Source organism: Micromys minutus (assembly GCF_963924665.1).
Source record: "Micromys minutus genome assembly, chromosome: 32".
Classification (NCBI taxonomy): domain Eukaryota; kingdom Metazoa; phylum Chordata; class Mammalia; order Rodentia; family Muridae; genus Micromys; species Micromys minutus.
In genome coordinates, this window is record NC_137967.1 from 24,701,143 (window position 1) to 24,728,452 (window position 27,310).

The following is a 27,310-nucleotide window of genomic DNA, read 5'->3' on the forward strand; positions in this document are numbered from 1 at the left end:
GACTGACAGGTTCCTAGCGCCTGCTGGCTAACCAGCCTTACAGAATTCATTAGTCCTGGGTTCCACTGAGAGTTCGCATCTCAAAAGTAACTGAGATGGAGGGCAGCTGATGACATATGGCCATGAGCAGCTGTTCTCTGGTTTCCACACTTGTGTACATAATCCATACACATATGTGCATCTGAACCCACATAATTTCATGAAAAATCCTTGATCTCATATGGGTTTCAAGACCCTAGAGGGGAAGATAACCTGCAGAGATAAATGCTGGAGATTTTTAAAAATAGTGTTATATACTATTTATTATACATATGAAATATCTTATGCTTATAAAAATACTCTGGATCGCATGCTCATATGACAAATGCACAATATAAAACTTCATCTACTAACAGACCACTCTAGCTGACTCAGCATACCTTAAATATTCTTTGAGCACTCATATTAGGCTCTAGGTGAGCAAAAAACAAATCACTGAATACAAGGATTGTTTTATATTTAAAAATTGAAAAGTTAAAATGTTATCTCATGTAGTTAATGGCCACTGAATTGTAAGAAAAAGTGAACTACTGGGTAGTATGTCTTCATATTATAGATCCAAATGACCTTACGTCAGAACTATCTGCATAAACAAAGTTACATTTACAACTTTATTTATCTATTATCCTTATGATAGTACTATCACCAGTACCTGGGCACTCACCAATCATAGGACAATAAAGGACTTTATACTTATTCTAACATTCTGCAACCATTCCAACCCAGTGAGAAAATACTATTTGACTTTATTTTTAATTTAAATTTTAAAAATCTTTTACTGCTACCACCTCAATCATCAATTAACTGACCATAGTCCCTCAGTGAGATGTGGGGATTCTTGAGAAGGTATGCTTACTGGTGCAGCAGTTACAGGATTATTGTGGGCAAGACCAACCACCTTATTACTGAGATACTTTCATTTGGGGTATTTGTATGTGTTTAAACAGGAAGAGGCCAGAGACCAACCTCAGGTATCATTCTATTTGTCATATGGAGTTACTGATTTGTTCTGGAAATCACCAATTTGACTACACTCACTCCCCAGTGAACATTAATATCTTCTGGTATTTGCCTCTCCAGTACTGGGTTACAATTTTGAACCCATGCCTTGGTTTTTTAAGTAGTTCCTTGGCAACTCTGATCCTTATGCTTTTTTGACACATATTCTCCCCAGCTTGTATTTCTATCTTCAACGAACATATTATTAGCTTCAGATTTTAGATCTTAAATAATCCCTTCTTGTCCATAAGTACCTATCATATCACCCTAGTGCATGAAGGGGACAATTATGCTGTTTCACAACCTCAGAAAGAAAGCCTATCCAGGTCCACCCATTTCACAGGCATTCCCACACAGGTTAATGCTATGTAGGGTAGTGGACTGGAGAAAAACAGAAGAAAGGTCTTCAATACTGGCACCAGTTATCTCGCAGTTTATCAACCTACAACACAAAGGAACAGCTCTATGTCAGGGTGAGAATATTTGTAGGAAGTTAATCAGTTATTATAGGCACACTTTATGCCTTCTGAGGACAGTCTCTTGAAAACCCAGGGTTTGAAACATAAACTTTTACTTTCCTTGGCAAATGTGACCACAATTGCTCATTCTGAGTATCCAGGTTGATGGTGACATAGCACTGATCCTCTGCTTCCCTGGCCCTAGAACCTGGGATGAAATTGGACCTCGAATTGTAATACAGTGAAACAAGGGACCAGGGTTGGTGAGTTCTGAGCCTACACCTCAAACACCTTGGTACATTTTGATTTGAAGCATTGAGAATCAATCATTTTGCTATTGGCTAAACCATGTGCTACACAATTCATCTGTTGAGGGATTAATCCACAGGTCCATGAGATGGAACTTTGAGAGAGAATCTTTTCAGAGGAAAGCGTTAAAATGAGGACAACTGGTTTGGATCCAAATTTGTATACCTGTGAGGACACAGGGAGAAGACAACCAACTTTATGTCAATGAAAAAAGCCTGGAATATACTCCTTGCCTTGGGCCTCTAAATGATCCATCCCTGATGACAGCATAATCTCACTTCTACCATCTACTATTGTGTTTATCAATAAATCCATATTAGAGGACCCATTCAATCTATTTTTGTCATGGCAGCCAAAGCAGTTGTCACATCACTTTGTCCACTGAAATAAGTCAAAGAGTTGTGATCTAGTCATTCCTGTCATCTCCAGTGGACATCCAACCATCCATGTGTCCATCCAACCATCTCTGCATGCTTCCAGTATCCACATATACTCCCATCCAATGCAGGCTTCCATCCATGATGACAACCATATATCTATTCTTGCAACCATCAATCACTCACACATCCACCCATGCATCCATCCAAACATCTCTGCACTCATCCAACCAAATATCCATCATCCATGTAATAAACATCTATTCCTTGCATGCAACCATCAGTTATCCTGCCATGTATACATTCATTCATCCTTCTTGGCATCCACCTGTGTATCCATGCATCTTTCCAACCATATGTATATTTACTTTTTCTTCAGCCATTCAGTCCAGATATGTCATGCCTGGTGAGATTAGCAATCAGACAATAATAAAAATGCACAGCTTTTTGGGCTTGAAGCTGTGAAGTGGCTTATTAATTCAAACACTGTTAACTGCTATATTGTCTTTATAGAAGTTAAATTATTTTACTTTATGAGCATTGCTATTTTGCCTACATGTATGTATCTATGTATGCATGCATGTATCTATGTATGTATGCATGCATGTATGTATGTATGCATGCATGTATGTATGTATTTATGTATGTATGTATGCATGCATGTATGTATGTATGCATGCATGTATGTATGTATGTATGTATGTATGCATGCATGTATGTATGTATGCATGTATGTATGTATGTATGTATGCATGTATGTATGTATGCATGCATGTATGTATGTATGCATGTATGCATGCATGTATGCATGTATGCATGCATGTATGCATGTATGCATGTATGTATGCATGTATGTATGCATGTATGTATGCATGTATGTATGTATGTATGCATGCATGCATGAATGAATGTATGTACGTATGTATGCATGCATGCATGTATGTATGTATGTATGCATGCATGCATGCATGCATGTATGTATGTATGCATGCATGTATGTATGTATTTATGTATGTATGTATGCATGCATGCATGCATGCATGTATGTATGTATGTATGCATGCATGTATGTATGTATGCATGCATGTATGTATTTATGTATGTATGTATGCATGTATGTATGTATGTATGTATGCATGTATGTATGTATGCATGTATGTATGCATGTATGCATGTATGTATGTATGTATGTATGCATGTATGTATGCATGCATGCATGTATGTATGTATGCATGCATGTATGCATGTATGTATGTATGCATGTATGCATGTATGTATGCATGTATGTATGTATGTATGTATGTATAAAGGTAGTGGGTACCCTGAAACTGGAGTCATAGAAGGGTGTGAACTGCCACATAAGTGCTGGGAATTGAACCTGGTTCCTCTGGAAAAGTAGCCGGTGCTCTTAAATACTACGCCATCTCTCTAACCCCTATAGAGTTTTAATTTCTTTTTTTTTCCTGCACATTAATCGACCACCTTTTGCCACCCTCAAAAGCATAGCTAAAACATTGTTGACACCCACTTAAGATTAATTAATCGACAGTTGGGATGTTTTAGACCATCACATAGCAGCTTCACACCAGCGTCTCCTAGCTTATTGTTTGAAAGAAATAGATAACTTAGGTTTTGGTTGTTCTTCAGGACTTCAGCCAGGTCTTGGCAGCCATTAGAGGTGATGCGACAATCTGTCATACTGGAAGATAAAAAACACAGTTCAGCAGTTACTCCCAGTTCTGAAGAGGAAGCATCTCCAAGGCTCAATGATGCCTGAAACTAAGGACAACACTCAGATTCAGAAAACAGCATTTTCTCCATGGTCAACAGACAACAAGATCTGAGTAAATCAGGCATGCTTAGATATTTAAAATGCTCTATAAGATCATCTACACTACATAGCAATGAAAGTTTACAAAGGGTGTTGAAGAGGAGGCTGAGAGTTTAAGAGCCATTTTTCTTGCAGAAGACTCATGTTTGGTTGTCAGAATCTATGACAGTCAGCTCATAAGCTCCTGTAATTTCAGTTCCAGGGGCTCCCTCTTCAGTCTCCTACAGGAACTTGCATTCACAAAGGTTCAGTATTGCATGAGTATATGTGCACACGCACATACACACACACATTAGTTGAAGTAAAAATACTCTTTTGAAAAGTTAAAATAATAATATGTGAAATAGTATTGTTCAGCAATAAATGAATACAGGAAACTCATATGAAAATGGAGTGGGGCACTATGGGAAACCCAAAAGTGCATAAGCAGTGTAGGAGGGGTTACTGTTGATCTTCCAAGGTTTACACTTTACATTAAGGGAAGAACGAGGACATGGCATCTCATTCTAGCCTAGTTTGGTTAAACAAAACACCAACTGAGTAAAGCACAGAAAGCAGACTCCATTTTGTGTTGTCCATCTATTTCTGTTATGGTTTGTATATGCTAGACCAGGGAGTGACACTATTTGGAGGTGTGGCCTCATTGGAGTAGGTGTGTCACTGTGGGTGTGGGCTATCAGACCCACTTTCCAGGTGCCTGGAAGTTAGTGTTCCACTAGCAGTCTTCAGATGACGATGTAGAGGCCTTATTTCTGCCTACACCATGCCTGCCTATATGTTGACATGTTCTTGGCTTCATGATAATGGTCTGAACCTCTGAACCTGTAAGCAAGCCCCAATTAAATGATGTCCTTATAAGAATTTCCTTGGTCATGGTGTCTGTAAACAGCAGTAAAACACTAAGTAAGACAATTCCTGATTATGGACCATTTCTTAACATGTGTGTTTTAAACTAAGTTTTATTCCATTAGAGAAAACTGATTTTTGCTCTCCCAGTGGATTTTAAATTACATAGTCAGTATGTTTAGACACTTCAAGTGGTTTATACTTTTAAAATATTTTCCCTTGCTCTCTATAGCGCTTGGGAACCACAGATAGTTTTACTGTTTTTATAATATATCTAATATGATACCACAGTGGGTTTTAGAAAGATATCTTTAGAAGGAAAACACATTCTACATTGGGTTTGCATTTTATCCCTTATCACCTTTCAGGACATGACAAAAATTTTTTTTAAATATGAGACTTCACAACAGATTAGGCAACAGTATTCTCCCAAATAGAACACATCTGAATTTGTCATATAAGGCCATTAGATCCTGGAATACTAATACACTTGGGCAGGATAAAACCGACAACCACATTAAATTTCCCCCAAACCTCTTTACTTTACAATTTGAAATATAGTATTTTGTCATTTTTCTTTTGATTACTGATACTTGAATTTTCAGGCACACTAATCAATTCACATGTATTTCAGGATCCCTTTTCCATGTCTTACTCTTTCTTTGTAGAAGACATGAAATGTTTTCTACAGGCTCCTGTATTTAAAGAATTATTCCACAGATGGCGCCACTGTTTTGGGATATTGTGGGATCTCTGGAATGTTGTTGTCTAAGGAGAAAATGTGGACCATTTTTGTGTGGGCTGATCGGTTATATCCTAGACCCTGTTTCTGTTTCTATGCTCTGCTTTCTAATTTAGTTCTTGTGTTTATATCCTGAGCAGCTGCCCACGGCATACCAAAACCATGACAAAGATTGAGGCACAGATCTGTCCACAGCAAAGGATCTTCAAGAACCAGAGATTAGTGACTTTACATTACATAGTCTTAGAGGGCCTTCAAGACCAAGCTCAAAGAAACCTACCGTAGTGACTTCAGGACACAGTCTGGGAGAGTCAGAGCCTTACAGAGAATCTTCAGTCCATTATCATTCAGATCATTATAGCTGATGTCTAAATACCTCAGTGTTTTGTTACGCCGAAGAACATCAGACAGATAGTCCCAACATTTCTCACTGAGGGAGCAGTTGGCCAACCTTTAGGAGAGAAGAAAAGGCTTATGGAAAAGAAAAATGTAAGAGTATCACAACTTTACACATAGTAACAGTAATAAAATATTCAAGCGAGTGGAGGAACTTCTGGATTATCTAAAAACATCTCCTTTCATTCCTTCTGATTCACATCAGATCTAGCATTAAAACTAAGGCATTCATTAAAAATGATAATATTTGGAAGACCTTACCACCCAAAGCTAACCTACATCTTTTATTTTAACAATGCCTCAATCATTGTCTTTAAGGATGTTTTTAAAAGCTACATGATTATTGTAATATAAACAAGCATATCAATGTTGGAAAGGCTGGATTCCTCAATGTTGGGGAATGCTAGAACAATGAGGCAGAAGTGGATGGGTGGGAGATGGAACACCCTCATAAAAACAGGGTGTGAGCAGATGGGATAAGAGGGTTTCAGAGGGGAAACAGGAATAGGGGATAACATCTGAAATGTAAATACATAAAATATCCAATAGAAAAAAAACTATGAAAAAATATACTTAAAAAACAATGTGTATGTGGTTTAGTTTCAATTATGAGGCTGTGATAAAATTATTCTTACAAAAATCAATTTTGGGTAAAGATGATATAATTTATTTTTTGTATATGTTTATATATGATGCTTGCAGGTGTACATCATAGTACCTATGGGAAAGTCAGAATAGCTTTGTCAATTGGTTCTCTCAAGGAATGACTGGGCAACTGTCCTAGCCTGTTATGGATGCATATAATACTCTCCACATCATCCCTATCAAAATTCACAGCCACTTCTGGCCCAAGGTCCAGTTTCATCAGGACTGGCAGCCTGCCCAGAGGTTGCAGGGCACCCTGAAGAGCCTCAGGAGGGCTCTCACTCCTGAGCCCAGAGATGAGGCTGTACTTTCTCTTCACTGTCTATCCCAGGAGAGGCCACCAGGGACTCTCAGGACCCAGGTAGCAGTGCTGCCTGGGAACAGACACTTCCTCCCCAAGGCCAGAGCTGGCCCAGTTTCATCCAGACTGGAGGCTTGATCACAGGTTTCTGGGCACCTGGAAGAGATGCAGGTGGGTTCTCACTCCTGAACTCAGGGGCAAATCTACTCTCCCTCCTCACTGAGTATTCTGGGAGAGGCCACCCAGAACTCTCAGTGCCCAGGTAACAGCGCTGTCTGGGAACAGATTCTTCCTGTCCAAGAACAAACCTGGCTCACTTGCATCAGGACCCGGCACTGCCATTGGAACAAGCACCTACCCAAAGAGCGGAGCACACAGGAGCACTCTCCCTCCAGAGGCCATGGTCCCACAGTCCAGACAAGTTCCAGTCAGAGAAAACAAGATCACCTAGCAGAACCCATAATAAGATGGCAAGAAGCAAATGCAAGAATCTAATGGAAACCAAGCAACCTGGCAATATCAGAACCCAGTTCTCCTGCCACAGCTAATAGTGGATATCCCAACTGACTAGAAAAACAAGATTTATACCCTTAAAATCATTCTTCATGATGAGGATTGAGAGCCTCAAGAAGCACATAAATAACACACTTAAAGAAGTAAAGAAAAGCCAGGAGAATACACACAAATGGGTTGAAGCCCTTACAGAAGAAACACACACACACACACACACACACACACACACACACACACACAAGAAAAAATTCACATAAAGAGATATAGGAAAGCATGAACAAATTGTTGGAGGAACTGAAAACAGAAATAGAAACAATAAAGAAATCTCAATAAAAGGCAATCCTGAAGTTGGAAAACTTGGGAAAGACATAAGGAGTCACAGATGCAAGCATCATGAACAAAATACAAGAGATTGAAGAGAAAATCTTAGGGGCAGAAGATACCATAGAAAGGATTAACACAACAGTTAGAGAAAATACAAAAATCAAAAAGATTCTAAACCAAAACATCCAGAAGATCTAGGACAGAATGAGAAGACAAAATCTAAGGATAATAGATGTAGAAAAGAGCAGATTCCCAACTAAAAGTTCCAGTAAATATCTTCAACAAAATTACAGAAGAAAACTTCCCCAGGTTAAAGAAAGAGATAACCATGAACATGTAAGAGGCCTTCATAACCCCAAATAAATTGGACCAGAAAAGAAATTGTTTCCAACACACAATAGTCAAAACAATAAATATTCAAAACAAAGAAATAATACTAAAAGCAGGGAGAAAAAAAAAAGTAGGTAACATATGAATGCAGACCAATCAGAATTACACCAGACTTTTCAACAGAGACAATGAAAACTAAAAGATTTGGGACTAATGTCCTTCAGACCTTAAGAGGACACAAATGCAAGCCCAGGTTACCATGTCCAGCAAAACTCTCAGTTACCATAGATAAAGAAACCAAGATATTCGAGGACAAAAGCAAATTTACACAATATCCATCCACCAATCCAGCCTGACAAAGGATAATACATAGAAACCTCTACCATAAAGAGGGAAACTTCACCCTAGGAAGAGCAAGAAATTAATCTCCCTGCAACAAACTCCAAATAAGAGAAACACAAACAATTCTATCTCCATTAACAATAATAGCAGGAAACAACAATCAATCCCTATAAATATTAATACAAATCAAGCTGAATCACTAAATTGGTATCCACAACAAGCTTCAGATTTAAAAGAACTTAGGCAAGCAGTTAAAAGAGGATGGCATTCATGCACCCTGGACAAAATGTCTTCTGCAGAGCCATTTGGCAGCCTAAATACCTGCCAAGACTGGAGAGATACTTGTCCTTCTTCACTCCCTGAACCAATGTTTACATATGATAAGGATGTTACACCACTGGAGCCCTGACAGTAAGAGACAGATAACCCCCTAGAAGTCTTATGGGTATCCAGCATCTCAGAAAGCTCTCACCCTAATTTGAGCATTAAAACAGACAACAAACTATTCAAGTGCCTATTGACACTGGAGCAGACAGGAAAGTTTTAAGACAGCAAGAGATCTCAAATGGCTGGCAACTGATCTCTGGACCCCAGCTCCTCGGCATAGGGGGCCCCTCAAATGCTCTCATCACTAAACAGGCAGATAAGTGGGAAGATCCAGATGGAACCACAGGTCTCATATGCCCTTTAGTGCCTCAGGTAGCCACTAATCTTCTAGGAAGAGATATCTTCCAAAGGTAGTCCTCACCAGCCAAACAGAAAGGAACCAACTGAAAGAATGTAATACCCAAGAAAATTTACAAAACCCTACCCCAAGTCACCCCCAATTCAAAAGGCCTATAAGCATAGCCAATTATACATTGTTCCCAGACACTCCTCCTTACTAAAGGATTTTTTTGTAAGTCTCAGGCCCATCCTGTAAAGTCAGGATAAGGTTTTACTCATTCACTTTCTGCCTTGACAGTTTACATCTTTAACTCATAGACCATTTCTCTTTATCTGGACCTGTCGCCAGGACCTGTAGGAAAGCTTTTACCTAAGAAGTCTTCTCTATATTCCTAGACGGGGCTACTGCTAAACAAAAAGCCTACAGGTCATGGGTGCCAGAGTTCCCCTTTCACCATCTTGGCTCTGCTCTTGGGTTCTCCAGAGTTCCCCTTTTCCCCTTCTCGGCCCTGCTCATGGGTCCTCATTTCATTCTCAGTTCTTTGGCAATATCCAGAGGCGCCTGGGTGTCCCGGAGCCTGAGAACTTGACAGCTCCGGTCCCCTGTTCCCACAGCACAGACTTTGCTTCTCCACCTTTTGTGCGGGGTCTTGCGGCTTCTTCTCGCCCCATGCCCACCCAGCCGCCATAGTAAAATTTCTTGCATCTGCTCCTCCACAAGCACCTCTGCTTGGAAAGGCAGGACTAGGACGCAGGACTCCCCCATCACTAATCCAACGACTGCTTTTTACTCCCTCTATCCCTGACTGTGACCAAGACTATTTTCTCTTAGAGCTTTCATTAGAAGTTGTCCTTTCATCTCCTCACCTTCTATATTTAGAATTTAGAAGAAAAATAGTGGGAAACCAGACCAGTCTGCCAAAATACACAAGTAGAGAATGTCCTCTCCAACCTCTGCACCTAGACCAGTCAAAGACAGTAGAAAAACACACCTAAGGACCAAAAAGTGTTAATCTTTGTTTCTATGCTTGTTGTCTTCAACAGACACACTTAAGGCAATGTTCGTGCTTCTCAGCCCAAAAATCCTCATGCCTCTTTACTTAAAAGATCATTTTTTTCTAGAATTCATGATTTATGTCTAAAAGTTGTCTATTGTTAATCTATTTCCACAGGCCAAACCAACTCTACTGATAGCCATTACTGAATTACTAAACAACAACAAGCTTCCTTTGATAGACAAGCTGTTACTGCCTGTCACAGATAAATAATTAACATAAAATTCTCTTCCTCAGCCATCCAAAGCAGACTTAAAGGATGTCTTCCAAGACAGAATATCTCTAACACTCTTGCTTTTCTAGGATCATAACAACAGACCATGATGTACTCCCAAGCAAACCATCACAGGCTAACCCTCCTAAGCAGAACCCTCCCTTTTGGGGCTCTGCTCCTCTGCTGTGATCACCTCCAAAGGTTTGCTACAGTACTACTCCCATAGACTGACCCAAGACTGAATGCTATCTCCTCAGACCCACCTGGGACAACAAAGCTGCCTTGCTCCAGACACCCCATCTGACTGACGACCCCCAAGACAACATGCTGAGATCTACAGACAATTGCAGAGACCCACAGAAGACAGACTTGAAACCTTCCCGCTGTACATGACATTTCTTGTCAAAGCCAAACAACTGCTGAATGTGGGGGAAATTATAGGATAGCAAGGAAGACATGATGTATAACCAGATTAGTCAAATATTGTTCAATATCGATGTTGATTTGTATACCCATGGGACAATCACTTTGTTCAAAGATCCTTTGTCCTCCTAACCCTTTCCCCTTGGTACTCTAACCCCTTGGTAGCTTGGTTTCTTCTTATCCTTGGCCCCATACTAGCTATAGGAGCCCTGCTCCTCCTAGCACCCTGCCTCATCCAACTCCTAAACAGCAAATGAGCAACATCGCAAAAATCACCACCTATTTGGTTTTAGTCCAGTACCAAACTGTCCCCAACTTAGAAATCCAATGTTTTGATGATACCTCTCTGCTATAAAAAGAGAAAGGGGAATTGTGGGATTGAAGGGCCAAAGTGGAATTGTGAGAGGTCAAGTTTGGTCGAAGCCCCAAAAACAGGTAACTGTCAACAGGAAGTGCTTTCTGAACTCGCAATTGCAAATCCACTTTGCCTGGATACACCACAATGAGGCAGATGTACAAGGCTCTAGGCACGTCCCAAACCCCACCTCCACAGGAGAGAGTGACTTAGACTCTAGCCAAATCAGCCACTCCATAAGATCCTCCCCTGCACAGGCACAAACACACACACACACACACACACACACACACACACACGCACACGCACACGCACACGCTCACGCGCACACACACACACACACACACACACACAGACACACACACACACACACACACACACACATATGTAGCATTAGAAAAACAACTGTGGCCAATCTTACAGGAAAATGTAGGGAATCCAGTGGTTGGATTTTGGGCTGTTTAAAAAAAAAACAGAACAAAGGAGAGAGGCTGGCGAATATAAAGACACACTTTGAAACCTTCTCTTCAGTCCTGGTTCATTTGTGGTCCTGACTCCTTCGTCCTCCATGAACTCTTTATCCCTGAGCCTTATTGCAGGCTCTGCACTTTTCTAACAGGCAGCCAGGGGTTTATGGCACAGGCCAGCAGGTCTATAATCTGAGCACAGGGCTGAGTCACAGGCCTGGCAGCACCCTGCTGGGATTTGTTCCCATGCCTCCCAGCCTGAATTTCTGTGAGCCAGGCAGAGCACACCAGAAGCAGCCTTCCCTGGGACCTGTAGTAAGGGGCTACCTTCCCCCAAAGGAGCAGAGTGCTCCTCTCAGATTATTAAGTACAACAGTATTGGTACAGACACAGGTGGGTAGATCAAATTGAATAGAATAGAAGACCTAGAAATGAACCCACAAACCTATAGTCACTTGATCTTTGACAAAGTAGCTAAAAACTTTCAATAGAAAAAGGACAGCATCTTAAACAAATGGTGATGTTTTAAGTGGCAGTCACCATGCAGAAGATTGCAAATTGATACTTTAACTTCTTGTACAAAGATCTAGTCCAACTGGATCAAAGACCTCCACATCAAACCAGGTACACTGAAACTAACAGAACAAAAAATGGGGAAGATTATAGAACACATAGGCACAGGGCAAATTTTCCTGAACAGAACATCAGTGGCATATGCTCTAAGATCAGTTATCAACAAATGGAACCTCATGAAATTGCAACACTTCTGTAAGGCAAAGGGCACTCTCAACATGACAAACTGGCAACCAAGAGACTGGAAAAAGATCCTTACCAATTCAATATCTGAGATATGCATCTTTGTATGCATTGGCTAATATTCAAGATATACAAAGTACACAAGAATTTAAACTCTAGAGAATCAAATAATCCTATTGAAAAATGGTGTACAAAGCTAAACAAAGAATTCTCAACTGAAGAATACCCAATGGCTGAGAATCACTTAAAGAAATGCTCAACATCCCTAATCATCAGGGAAATGCAAATCAAAACCATCCTAAGATTTCACCTCACACCAGTCAGAATGGCTAAGATGAAAACACAGGTGACAGCAGATGCTGTCAAGAATGTGGAGAAAGAGGAACACTCCTCAACTCCTGGTAGGATTGTAAACTGGTACAACCACTCTAGAAATCAGCCTGGCACTGCCTCAAAAAATTGGACATAGTACTACCTGAAGACCCAGCTATACCAATCTTGGGCATATACCCAAGAGAATCTCTAACATCTAACAAGGACAAATGCTCCACTATGTTCATAACAGCCTTATTTATCAGAAGCTGGAAAGAACCCAGATGTCGATCAACAGAAGAATGGATACAAAAATTGTGCTATATATACAGAATGTGGTACTACTTAGCTATTAAAAACAATGACTTCATGAAATTTGTAGTCAAATGGATAGACTTGAAGCTATAATCCTGAGTAAGTTAATCCAGTCACAAAAGAACACTCACGGTATGTACCCATATATATAAGAATATACTAAACCAAAAAGCATGAATACCCAAGAAAAAACTCACACAACTTATGAAGCTGAAAGAGAAGGAATGCCAGAAGGTGATGCCACAGTTTTTCGAACGGAGAACAAAACACTCATGGAGGAAATAAAGGGCCACATAGAGGAGCAGGAATTGGAGAAAAGATCATCCAGGGGATCCATACCATATGCAGCCACTAAAGCCAAGCACGTTTGCTGATGCCAAGTAGTGCTTACTGGCAGGAACATGATATGGATGCCTCCTCAGAGTCCCTGACAGAGCCATACTGATACAGAGGAGGATGCTTGCAGATAACCACCAGACTGAATATGAGGACCGCAACGAAGGAGCTAGAGAAAGGACTGAAGGAGCTGACAGGGTCTCCAACCTCATAGGAAGAACAAAATTACCAATTAAACCCACCACAGCTCTTAGGGACTGAAATACCAGCCAATAGTTCACACAAAGAGACTCATTGCCCCAAGTGTATATGCAGCAGAGGATAACATTCTCTGGCATCAATGGGAGAGAGGCCTTTGGTCAAGGGAGGGCTCATTTTCCCAGTGTAGAGGAACGCCAATATGTCATATGCTGAGGTGGAAGATGGTAGTAGGGAGAGTGAGCACTCTCATGGTGCCAATGAGATAAGTGGAGATGAAATTGTGGGAAGGGGATAACTATTGAAATGTAAATGCAGAGAACATCCCAGAAAAATGAAAAAAGAAAAAAAGAGTCACAGCCATGCTACACAAGATTCGCTTTCTCACAGGACATAGTCTGTCATTCACAATATTCAAGTAAGGAGTATGTTTTAGACTGTCTCTTATGTCTCTATATTGCCTGTCAGAAGTCTAAGAGTATGTATGCTGCACGTGTGCTCCTGTGTTTGGAGGTTGGAGGATGATGAAAATGCCTTCCTCGGTTGCTCTCTGTCGTGTTCAGAGATGGGAACTCACCAACACGTCTAATCCTGAAGCTCTGGGATACATCTGCAGGGGACCAGCCCCAATGCGGTATTTACTTTTTAGTTCTCCTTGAGGCAGCAGAGGCAGAAGAGCGTTGCTTGATGCTAAAACTTTTGTCTCAAGAGGGATTTAAGGTTGTTGTGTAGCAAATAAACTAAAATAAAATAAAAGTACGTATCTAAGTCTACGTTACTTCACTACTGTATCTTACCTGCCTTCTGTGTTCCTCTGAGGCTGGAAACTGCACCTTATCTTAACATAACAAATACAGTAAAGGGTTAATTGCTAGAGCATTTTCCCTTTTGTCAGATGCCTCATGTTTGCAGGCTATAAAGAAGTTAGGATTGATACATTTTTATCGAGCCAGGAAAAGAGAATAATGCTCACAGAAGAAAAAATTTTACATAAGCAAATATATATAAACACACAAATCCATATCAAAATTCACACATGAATATTTATACATTCATTCAAACCAAGATTGAGCCAATCTTGCATACATTTTCATAATTACACACTTACACACACACACACACACACACTCACACACACCTATACTTACACATGCATTTGGAGCAAAAGTCCAAGAACCATTGCAGAAAGAACTCACACGTTTTGGATAAAACATGAGCTCCAATCAATATTGCATAGAGAAAAATAAAAACTTCTAACCTTTTACTAAATAAAAGTAAATAAAATTCAAGTTCATAAGAAGAAAGCTTTGTTTCTTTTAATAAGACTAAGCCTGCTTTGTTATAAAAAAACAGACCTGTTCTGTCCCGTGGGAAAGAGAATCCTGCCTGATCCTTCTGCTGTCTCTGCAGAGTCCTTTTCTTTCCCCTTTCCCTCTATATTCTTTTAGTTTTTTATGTTACCTTATAGTATCTAAGTCATTCCACTCCATTCTCCTTCCAATCTTGCTTTCTCCTCCTGCTCTGAAGTCAAAATAATGCTTTTACTCTCAAAGCCTTTTCCCCCAATGCTATGCCTTTAGTTATAAGTTCTTCTGAGTTCATTCCTGTCAAAAAAGTTTTGTGTCCTTTCTAAAAAAGTTATCTTCAGTTCTGCCCTTAAAAGTTCTGTTCATATCTGACTAAAAAGTGTTCTGTCTAAAAAGTTCTCAACACAGTTCTCTTTCTCCTGTTCGACCTTAGCATGTATACACCTTTCAGAATACATGATCTCATGGTAAAAATGTTCAAAGTTTGCATGGAAATTCATATCATAAATTGAAGTAAAAGTTTACAACAGAGATTGTTTCTATAAATATCCTTTAAGAGTAATTATCTGGCTAAACATTCATCACCTGTCACAGTGGAAAGTTAGGAAACTCAGGCTCATGGAAAGTTAAAAATCACAACTACTTTTTTAGTGAGGTTTTGTATAGATAAACACAGTCAATGTTTTATCTTCTGTCCCAGTATCTCTAATAACCAGAGTTCCCTTTTTGATGTTTGGTTAACTGTTTTACAACCTTTTGGAATATGCTCTGTGTAGTAGAAGCAATTAACTGTTGACAAAGACAGTCAAGAATTCTCCTTACAGTTTCAATAATCAGAAACAAACTAATAGTCTCACTATAAAAGGTCTTAATAAATACTAATATTATTTTAGAATACTTATAGGATCATCATGAATTAAGAATTCATCTGTTTGTCTACATATCATCAGTACAAAATGCTATAGATTGGTAGGTCTGCAGAGATCTGCTCAAAAGTGTGGGTTAATACCTAGAAATTGATACATATGTTTAATAATAACAGGAAACACATATTAATAGCAGGAAACTTTCCTAAGACTGATTTTGTCCTGGGCCTCGCCTATGGGATCAAATCGATCATGGATTATTTTAATCTGAGGCAGACCATCTCAGGCAGACCACCTGATAGTTATTAGCTTCTCCTACATCTGTTCCTGACACACACCTACCTCCAGCCCTCAGCTCTAGATTTATAGGCATCAAGTCCTGCCGCTGACAGCAAAGAAAGTATGCCTACTGAGTGAGAAATTTCCTCAGATACACCTGGAATTTTAGTAAATGGAGACAGGGTTGAAACATTCCACAGTTCACCCCAGTCCGCACCTCCCATGGCCACTTACGATAAGTTCTCCAGAATGCAGTCTGGGTGGCACAAAGCTTTACAAAGTGACTTTATTCCTTGGCCCAAGTTGTTGGATGACAAATTAAGATCCTTCAAGTTCGTGCTGAGCATCAGGACTAAGGCAAAGTTTTTGCAGTCATCAGGGGAAAGGTTACAGTGTTTTAGCCTGCAGGAAAAGACAAAATCATAATCCCCCCTCTCCCCCCTCTTCCCCCTCTCTCCCCTCTCCCCTCTCACCCCCCTCCCCTCTCCTCTCCCTCTCTCTCCTCTCCCACTCTTTCCTTCCTCTCTCTCTCTCTCTCTCTCTCTCTCTCTCTCTCTCTCTCTCTCTCTCTCTCTCTCTCTCTCTCTCTCTCTCTCTCTCTCTCTCTCTCTCTCTCTCTCTCTCTCTCTCTCTGTCTCTCTGTCTCTCTCTCTCTCTCTCTCTCTCTCTCTCTCTCTCTCTCTCTCTCTCTCTCTCTCTCTCCCTCTCCCCCTCTCCCCCTCTTCCGCCCTCCCTCTCTCTCCCCCCCTCTCTCTCCCCGCTAGTTATTCCCATGAAAGTTTGGACCTCTCAGAACTCAGATGAACACTAGCATGTGTGCATTAATCCACTGCTCTTTGCTCTTGATAGTGCATGTGATGGGACTATGTTCCAGGTTTTGCTACCCTGGCTTCCCACAGCAACAGCCTATAAGCTGAAATTTTGAATCAAGTAAACCATTGTCCCCTCCATTATTGCTTAGGTTAGGGCCAGAGACAGATCAAAGTTAACTTGATTCTGTTGAGAAGGAGTCAATGAGCTCGGTGAAGGTGAACACAAAGACTTACTCCAGTTTACTTATGTTACATTCTTCCTGGTTCAAGACATCACACAACAATTTCACATCAGTGCTGGAGAGGCCACTGAAGGTGAGGTGCAAGGACTGTAAACTGTGGTTCTGAATCAACTTGAAGAACATGCGACTTTCACATGAGAAAAGCACAGTATTTACCCTGCACAAGAGAGGTATCCATCAGTTTCTATCCAGCCTGAGCTCTCACCTTTGGCACAATCCTATATCTGATAATGACCAGATAACTCTAATTTTATTACCCGGTGACAAAGCTCACTGGTTCTCAAACTGGGTGAATTTTCTCTTCTATATGGAACCATGTGGAAATATGTGGAAGTAAAATTGGCTATTACATTGAGATGCTACTAGAATGTAAACAGTGGAGTCTCCCCGCCCCACCCCCACACTTTTCATCCTACAATTTATGGACAGCCCTCAGTGAAGAATGTTTGGCAAATGATATTATATGTGTCTATCTAGTAAGGTTCTACTTTAGACAGTATAAGCCTTCTTTTATGTAGTTAGCTGAGAGATGGTGGGAAGCCTGTTATTCTGTTGCTTCTGTGATAAAAATAAATCAAAAGAAACCTCTAACTTACTTAAATACTTTAAAGGTGCAGTTGTGGTACTTCAAATGGTTATACAAGACCAAAAAGGCTGACTCACTGAGACTAGTGTTTTTAATTTGGAGTTCCTGGATATTCTTACTGCTTATGAGTACAGAGCATATTTGACTCCAAGAGGTGAGAAGCTTTTCCCTGTAACAGAGGAGAAAGAAATACATTATACTGTTAACTCAAGGGGCTGGAAAGATGTCTTGGTGGTTAAGACAATTTGGTCTCTTCACAGAAGAACCAAGTTCAGTTTCCAACAACAAAATGGTGGCTCACAACTATCCATAAATCCAATTTCAGGACTATCTGACACCCTATTTCTGTCCATGATGGTACTATGTAGACATCATATATATACACACATGTAGGCAAAAGCATCCATACTCATAAAATATTAATAAAGAGATGATAAAACCTACGAGCACATTCAGTTCTACTCATTCACAAAACGCTAAGTCAATCCATTTGCAGTACATAAATGTACCGAAACTGACTCCCCAAACAGAGTAATCAAAGACAGCTGAGGTCATTTCAAGTTTGCAGTTCTTAGCTAGACATGTGGCAAGGTCTGTGGGACTTTGGCTGTTATAGCTTGAGGTGTAGATGCAGTTAATGTCTACTGGAAAATCTCAGAATTCTGAGAATCCCACACATTGAAAACCATGGTTTTCTGGAGCTTTCCCTGACCTTCCCTGCTCCACAGCAAGATAAGATAGCCCAGATAGCTTGGCAGTATTGAAGTTAAGAAATCCTGCCTTACAGAAAACCTTGGTAATATTAGAATGAAAAATTTAGGCAGAGTTTCATAGCCCCCAAGTCAAAACCTAGAGCAAGAATTTCCTGACTCACACTTTAGATTGGACACAGTGTGTATCAGGCATAATATAAGTGACTTCTCTGCCCACTTTCCTTATCTCTAATAGGATAATCATATTTGCATTATAACATTTCTGTGTGTGTGGAAAGAGAGGAGGGAAGAGGGAGAAAAAGAGGGGGGAGGGAGAGGGAGGCAGGGAGGGAGACTGTGTGCTGAGCTTGTAGGCATCACTCACTGGCATGGTGCATTATGTGTATTGAGGTCAAAGGACAACTTGCAGGAATCAGTTTCCTACCACGTAGTCTAAACAAATGACTTAGGTCATCAGACATGAGTGCAGACACCTTTTATCTGTGACCCGTATTTGCAACTCACCTTTGCTGTACTATACTATGAAGTAGGTCAGTTCGGTACATGATTTTTTTCACGTTTTTGAGTGCATGCAAATATGCATATGTGTACATGTATGTGCTTGCCTTGTCTCTGCATCATTAGAGCTGGGATTATAGATACATGCTGCTAAGCACAACCTTTTAAAAATGTGAATCCAGGGGATAAAACTTAAGTTCTCATACTTGTGCAGAAATTGAACCATCCCTATATCCCCCATAACTCTTAACTTTTAAAAAGTAGCTTGCAGCCAGGTGACCAAGAGAGAGTCAAGTGTGATGCTCACATCTCAGAAGGGCAGAAAATACACAGGACACAGATCATCTCACTCCAACCTTACAGTCCATTGGGTTAATATCACTGCTGCTCTGAGAACAAGGACACTATAACTAGGAAGAGGAAAGTCTCATGGATAAACTCCAGGGATCCTAATCAGTCAGCTTAACTTATTCTATTGTTTCAAAAAGATCAGAAGTTTAAGATCAGCCTTGATTACAGAATGAATAGAAGGCAGCCTAAACCATGTTTTAAGACAAAACAAAAACAAAACAAAAAAAAAAAAAAACAAAAAAAAAAAACAAACAAACAAACAAAAAAAAAAAAAAAGAGGTAGGACTGCTGTTCCTGGTATAGTGCCAGCCTAGTATATATGTTCTCAGGATGTAAAAAAGAGAGTCAAGGGATCAAAAATTTTTTGTTGCTTGATTTTTTTTGAGACAGAATTTCCTTCTTTAGATCACACTGACCTTGTAGCCATATTGTATGTTGCCCAGAATACTTTAAAATGCTGAGCGAATGTTTTGGCACAGTTTTCTGGGAGTTGTGGTTACAAGCATTAGACCCTCAGACCTGGCTAAGTGTTATTCATATGCTGTATTCCTACCATATACTGTATATATTACAGGCCTGCCCTAGTGCTTGGATTACAGGCATGTGCACTTGGTTTTATATGAACTTGGAGAACAAATCCAGGACCTGTACATTTAACCAGGCAATATTTTGTGAACTGAGCTACTTCCTGGGTGCTTGTATATATGAAATGATGTATCACTGTGAACCTATAATATGCATAATTAATAATTAACAAAAATAGCCATGCATTAGCTATCAGCACATAGCTTTAGTTCCAGTACTCTGGAGACAGAAACTTCATCTTACCTGTAGGCCTGCCTCAGCAACACAGTGAGATCCTGTCTCAGAACAATTACCAAAAATAAATATTAATAAGATCAAATAATGTTATCTTTTAAGGAGTCCACATTGGGTTCAGAACAGAGCCTGTTGGACATTTCAGTGTTTAATTTAAGTGTGTTTACTTTTCTTCAGAGAATAAGAATGTGTATCCCAGAACCCAGAACTGGGGTTTAGCATAAGACCAGAAAGTATGTGACGCAGACTTCTGGCCACTGAGGACATCTCCACATATGTGCATACTAACATGCAGTTACATACACATAAATGAAAAATGAATCTTATAAAAAGCTCTTGTCAAACCATGTGAATCTCTTTTTCTTAAAATATACTCTATGATGTAAATATTTTTAAACCATTTAATTGAAATTCTATCCCATCACTTTCTCCCTCCTGTCTGTATTATGTACCACCAACTCTCAAGCTGACAGCTATACATGTATATACATGATTGTGTGCATATATACACATATATACAGATACATATGTATATATATATATACATATATATATAAACATATGTATTCATTTGTATATCTACTTACATATATACATACATATACATATATGCACACCCATACTGTTAATGCTGTTTTTGTTGTTTGCAGTTATATATGTGGTTTCTACAATGACTACTCACCATTGGACAACCAGTAAGGTTGAGTTTTGACTCTGTCTATATAAATCATCAACACACAGGGACAGATTCTGAATATGGGACAGAGAAGAAAGATATTAAATAGACTCACATAGACTTGCATTCCCGTTTTTCATTGAGAACATTTTGGGTTGAAAAGGATAGTTTCTTCAGGGTATAACAGCGTTTTAAGCAGTAGCCAGCAACAATGATATCAGAACAATCAGTAGCCACAAAGTTAACGTGCTGCACACAGTTTACTGCTGTTTCTAGGAAGGCTTCATCCTCCATCTCAAACAGACAGGAAAACAGCTTCATACCATCTATCTGCTCTTGAAGCTCTTTATTGCCATGTATGGTGACTAGGCACAGATACAACTGATGTTTTATTTCCTGGGACAGCTGGTGGCCAAAAAATGCTTCTAGTTTTTTTTTTACCAATTCATGTAAAAGGCCGAAGATGAAACAGCCTAAAAAGATCCACTGTACTTTGACTTTCTTCAGAAACATAAAGATGAGTGTATCTAGACATTTCACATCCTGACAAGGGTGGTCCTCATGGCTTCTTACCAGATAAAAGAGGGCAGCACAGAACTCCTGGACAGATAGGTGGAGGAATATGTAAGAATTTTCAGATTCGCTGATCTTTCCAATTATTCCAATGTCCAGCAGTGTGGTAATGTCAGAGTCCATGATCCCATTTCTCCTGAGAGCCTCCTCACTAAACACAAAGGTGTCAGTCCACATGCCCTCAGCAGCCAGAGAACACAAGCCCTGCAGTTGCTCTTGGCTTTTTGCACTTGGATATTGGGTATTTTGGGGAGTGAACAAATTGAGGATGTGTATGGTATACACGGAGGTGGTGCGTCGGCAGATGGAGATTGGGTCTCTTCCCTTCTCTATCTCATTTTTTAGACAAGTAGCCACCATCCCACAAAGCAGAGGGACGTGACATACAGCAAAAAGCTGCTCATTTTCTCTCACCAAACTGAAGGCCTCCTGGGCTCTGTTTCTATCTTGGAACAAGCTGTGAAAATGTATCTTAATATGGTTCTCATTGAATCCTGATATTGTTGTCACATTTGTGTACTCAATCCTCTCAGCCATTTTCTCAAATGTCTCTGGGTTAGCAGAGATAAGGATAGAGGATTCAGGGAGCATCTTCCTTCTGAGCAAACTGCTCATCAGTACATTCACAGGCTGCTTCTCCAAGAAGTTGTCACACAGCTCAGATTCATGTTTGGACAAATCACATTCCATCTTTTCCATGTTGTCAATGATAAATAAGAGTTTCTCAGGTTCAGATACTATCTCCTCTATGGGAGCTGAGGGACTGGGCCACTCTCTGCAGATCAGTTCAGCCAGGCTAGTTGTCTTCATCTGCTTCAGATCTTGACAGCAGAAGTAGAAGATGTAGGAGAATTTGTTCTGAAACACCAGGCCTTTCAACCAGGCATGCATTAACCTTTTCAACATTAGTGTCTTGCCAATTCCAGCCACACCTTTTAAGATTACTATGTGTGGCTTCATCTCAGTTCTACATGATGGGAAAAGGTTTTCAACAGAGTCACACTCATCCTTGGTGTATTTCTCATTTAATAAATCCTGAGTATTAATAATGTTGAATGTTCTGGAACTGTCATGGGCTAGCTTCCTCTTCAAATGAGCTTGATATACCTTTGGGTATCCTGTGTCAGGGAGCAAAAGGAAAAACATTCACAACATACCAAAGTTAAGCATTCACTTAACTTTCAATACATAATTCGAATACCACATTTTAATTATCAGAATGAATCATTTAATATATTTATTTTTAATAATGTGTGTGTTAGTGTGTTTCTGTAGAGGTCAGAGGTGTTAAATCCCACCTCCAACCTTAGCTGGATTTACAGCTGTTTATGAATAGCCCCACATGGTTGCTAGGAATTGAAGTCAGGTACACTTCAGGAATAAAACAAGCTCCTAGCCACTGAATCATTTCTTAACCCCCCTTTTGATGTATAATTTTAGAAATTTGTAAGCTATGGGCCCAGAACAAGTCTAGGTAATGTGAGAAGATTTTCACTGGCCTTGGATCACATTTACATTTCTGTGTGGGTTGTGAATGCTATACTGTTGAACTGTCACATGCTGTTTTAGAAGCTGGCACTTGAAGTGGGGTTGTCCCTTTTCCCCATTTCATAGTCAAGCATGTTTTAGTACAGTGCCTTCTTGGGTTCTTAACTGCAAATGGGCTTATCCATAATTCTGGAACAGAAAGGGAAGAAAATAAAAGAGCTCTAGAGTAAAAGCATCATGCCCTTCACATCGGCTAAATTGTGAACCATTTTTTGAAGTTTTTATGACTATTTACCCCATGATATAAAGGTACCTGCAGTGGGAAAAGATTCCAGCCCTAGAAATGGGAAACACAGCCATGGAGAGAAAGGTCCACTGGAAGCTCCAACTCACTCCAACTTTTTAATCTGGTTTCTGATGCATGTTGTGAGAGCACAGCTTGATGTTATGAGAGCCTGATTTGGCAATGTACCCCTCCTACAATTATTTGTTTTTGCAGTTGGATAGATTACTTGAGAGGATACCCTCTGCTCTTAATGGGAACTCCAGTTAGATGCCATTAAGAGGCTTCCCCAGTCAACTTCTATTGGCCCAATTTCATGTTTTGTTCGTTCTCTCCCTCTCCCTCTCCCTCTCCCTCTCCCTCTCCCTCTCTCTCTATATATATATATTGATCTATTTTCCAAACTATCTACCTACCTATCTTGATCATTTGCTATTATTTTACTTTAACTTGCAATATACTTAATTAAAATATTGATTCAAAACCAAAAGCATTTCTTTTATAGATAAATCTCTACTGGGGTCAGCCAAAACACCAACCATGAGTAGGAGACTACATGGCTGCCTAAACTTAAATAATGAAAGCAGGTACTGTCATATTGAATTTAAATGTGTACAATAATAGGGCTAGAGAGATGGTTCAGTAGTTACACACAATAGCTAACCTAAGAGTCTTGAGAGTGGTTTCCAGCATACACATCAGGTGGCTCACAACAGCCTATGACACATCTCCAGAGTGTCTGTATCTCTGCAGGCAGTACACTCACACACACAATCCCACACACTTGCTTGCATATGCAAAATTTTTGAAAAGTTACTTTAAAAGTTTTTCAACATTTCCAACCTTCCACATATATGGCTTGAAAGCAAAAAGGGTATAATTTCAGGGGATAGAGGGCACTCATGGGAAAGAGAGAAGGAAGAGTCATAGTGAGAGAGTACTGTGAGCAAAGCACAGTAATACACACATTTACACTGAAACACTCTGTATGCCAAGTATAATACTTAATTTTTAAGAGGTGCTCAATGAAAATACAATTCAGGTTGGGCAATCAGTGAAATCTGAGGAAAAGTAAGGTATGCACAAAAGATGTTTGCTAAAATTAAGAATCAATAAATAGGGGCGGTTGAGACATCTTTGGGGCATTTATCATCAAGCCCGAGGATCAAAATTTGATTCCTGAGACCCAAATGACAGAAACAGAATTAACTCTCAGAAGTTGTCTCTGATCTTTGTGCCATGGTATGCAAGTGCATATGTGCACACACAAATAATACATGTACCAAAAGTCAAAAGAAGCCAACAAGTAGATTTTGTAATTGGTGAGAAACAGCTGAACAGGGAACAAAGGGCCAGAGAATGGCTAGAAGCAAAAGCCAGCATAGAGCACAGAGGTAAAATAAAAAGATATAAGACATTGTGTAAAGATTTAACAGGTGGAGCTCAAGAAATTGCTCAGTGGTTAAAATCACCCAGAAGACCTTGGTTTAGTTACAAACATACACATGGTACCATCCAGGTGCTGAAGAACCAGATCTCATGTGCACTTCTGACCTCCAAGGGCACTCACTGTTCATAAATAGTGCACATACACACATGTGGTCACTCTCACATACACATGATATAGTTTCTAACTGACCATATGGATTTAATTATAAATTAAGATTTTTATGTGCAACTTGATTTCAAGCAGGCAGAAAAGAACAGCACAGGGGCAATTTTTAAACATTTTTAATAAAAAGAACATGAATGGTATGTACTCACTTATAAGTGGATGTTAACCATAAAGGATTATCAAAGTACAACCCACAGACCTAAAGAAGCCTAACAACATGGACGGCCCAAAGGAGGATGTTTGAATATTTCTTAGAAATAAAAATAGATTTCAGAAATGGAGGAGCATGGAAACCGGGCGAGAGAGGGAATGGGATTGGGGCATCAGATGCAAGGAGTGCAGGAGAAAAAACAATAATCAGTTTAGAGCATCTCTAAAACATGCCACAGACCTCCCTCAGGTGGGCAAAAACCCCAGGGAGTCCATGGGAGTGAGTCTAGCTGAGATTCCTTATACTTGGGACTATGGATCCTGAAGAGTCTACTTCCTGTAGCTAGGAAGGACTCCCAGTGGAGGGATATAGACAACAACCCACCCACAAATTGTCAACCCAGTGTGTGCCCTGACTACCTAGAAGATATTCTGGAAAAATGATAGAGCAGAGACTGAGGGGCTGGCCAAAAAATGACTGCCCCAGATTGAGACCCATCCTATGAACAAGAATCAAACTGAGACACTATTAATGATATTCTGTTATGTTTTCAACCAGGAGCTGAGCATGACTGTCGTCTGAGAGGTTCTACCCAGAAACCAATGGACTCCCAACCAGATACTCCCAACCAAACATTAAATGGAGGGTCTTGTGGAAGAGTTGGGAGAAGGATTCTGGTACCTGAAGACAGCAGGGACTCCACAGGGAAACCAAAAGTGTCAACTAATCTGGACTCATGGGGGTTCCAAAGACTGAACCACCTAACTAATAGAGAGCATGTCCTACACATAGCTCCATTCCCCCAGCACATATGTAGCATATATGCAGCTTGGCCTTCATGTAGATTCCCCAGCAACTGGAATGAAGGCTCTCTCTGAATCTGTGGCCTCCCTGTAGGTCTGCTAATGAGTCTGCCTCGTCTGGCCTCAGTGACTTGATGTATCAGCATGGAGGGTAGTCATGCACAGGGGTCTCTCTCTTCTGAGAAAAAGGGGAGAGAGGAGAATGAGGGTGGATTTATGTGAAGAGGTATTGGGAAGAAAGGGGTGATGATATTTGGATTTAAAGTGACTTAAAATAGGGGGAGGAAGAGCAGCACAGAGACGACTTTTAAACAAATAAAGGCTGGAATAAAGAATATTTTATAGCCAAAGATCTAAAACTATCAATGAACCTCAGGCAGAATGAGCTTGGAAAAATAAACATACATCTAGGCTTATCATTGAAAGACACTGGAACATCAAAGACAAAGAAAGGAATTAAACCTTAAAATATCTTTGATATCTTATACCAGCATAAAAACAAATATGACTCCTAAGGTTACAGTGTTTATGAAACATGGCTTTTCTATATATTTCAAATGCATATACGATATGTATGTGGAAGGGGAATGCAATAAACATAGGAGGCAAGGAATTGACGTTGTCTGTCTTCCTCAACTGCTTTCTGCTTTAAAATTTTCATTTGTTTTTAATTTGGATGAATGAGTGTTTTTGTCTGTATGCATGTATGTGTACCAAAGGTATGCAGTGCCACCAGAGAAGAGAAAATGGCATTAGAACCCTGAAATTTGGAGTTACAGAAAATTTGAAGCACCTTGTAGTTTCTGGAAATGGAGCTGAGGTCCCTTTAGGAGTTTGTGTTCTTAACCACTGAGTCATCTCTCCAGGCCCTCCATCTCACTTGAGCCACTTTTTTTAGCTGAGTTAGACAGTGCCAAGTAGACTGATCAATGAGTGACCATGCCTGACTTTTATGTGGTTGCTGAGATAGAAAGTCAGATCATCACATTTATACGAAACATATCTTGCAGACTCAGCTACTTTTCTAGAGGTCACAAATACGACCTACTGCAGGTGTTTTCTGTTGCTGCTTACCTAAACCCGTAGTGCTACCATGTCACTGTAAAGTTAAGACTCCAGTTTAGATTAGAGGGAATATTGGTAATATCCTTGGGAGAAGTTTAACCAACTAGGTTAGAACATGGAAAACTCAGACATTTGACCACACAGAATAGACCTCATGTCTCCGTCAAGTAGAAAATGATGCCTGCTGACACTATGGTAAGCATGAAGAACAATTATCAAAACTATGACATTCACTGTAACAAAGCTTTTATCAACTTACCACAAATCTCTCTTCTTGCCCTCTCTATGAGATCCTTCCTATTGAGCTTCTGGAAAATGTTGAAGGTCACATCCCAGGCTTGCCATTCTTCACAATGTTTCAACAGTAAGTTGGCAAGGTCTTCCCGAGATGCTTTCTTTAATTCTGTCCAAGAAACTTGTGTCAGTCCCAGTTGCAAAATTTCCTCTTTGAGGAACTCCTTAAACTTCATGAATTCCTTCTTCTTTAGTTTTTCCAAGTACCACATAATGCCAAAATCAGAAAAGAAAGATGCCATCTTGTTTTCAGGAAGATAGACTAGTCTTCAGAGATGTGAGAACCAGAATTAAAAAACAGTCAGGATCTGTGGGAAAATTGGGCAAACAGCTGAGTTAC

At 40.0% G+C, this 27,310-nt stretch overlaps 2 protein-coding genes across 2 annotated transcripts in view; one reads left to right on the forward strand and one right to left on the reverse strand.

The window, feature by feature from the left end:
- LOC308413683 (NACHT, LRR and PYD domains-containing protein 4A-like) overlaps positions 1-27,310 on the forward strand; it is a gene marked incomplete at both ends in the record, with an annotated part of 667,338 nt that overhangs the window by 488,809 nt on the left and 151,219 nt on the right. The window lies entirely within an intron of this gene.
- Positions 1,357-27,212, reverse strand: LOC308414025 (NACHT, LRR and PYD domains-containing protein 4A-like; the record flags this gene model as incomplete). The annotated part of the gene is made up of 8 exons (XM_080909189.1): positions 1,357-1,480; positions 3,711-3,881; positions 5,882-6,052; positions 16,236-16,403; positions 17,048-17,182; positions 17,652-17,810; positions 20,814-22,389; positions 26,936-27,212. 8 exons carry the CDS (start codon positions 27,210-27,212, stop codon positions 1,357-1,359), a joined length of 2,781 nt encoding a protein of 926 aa, XP_080765315.1.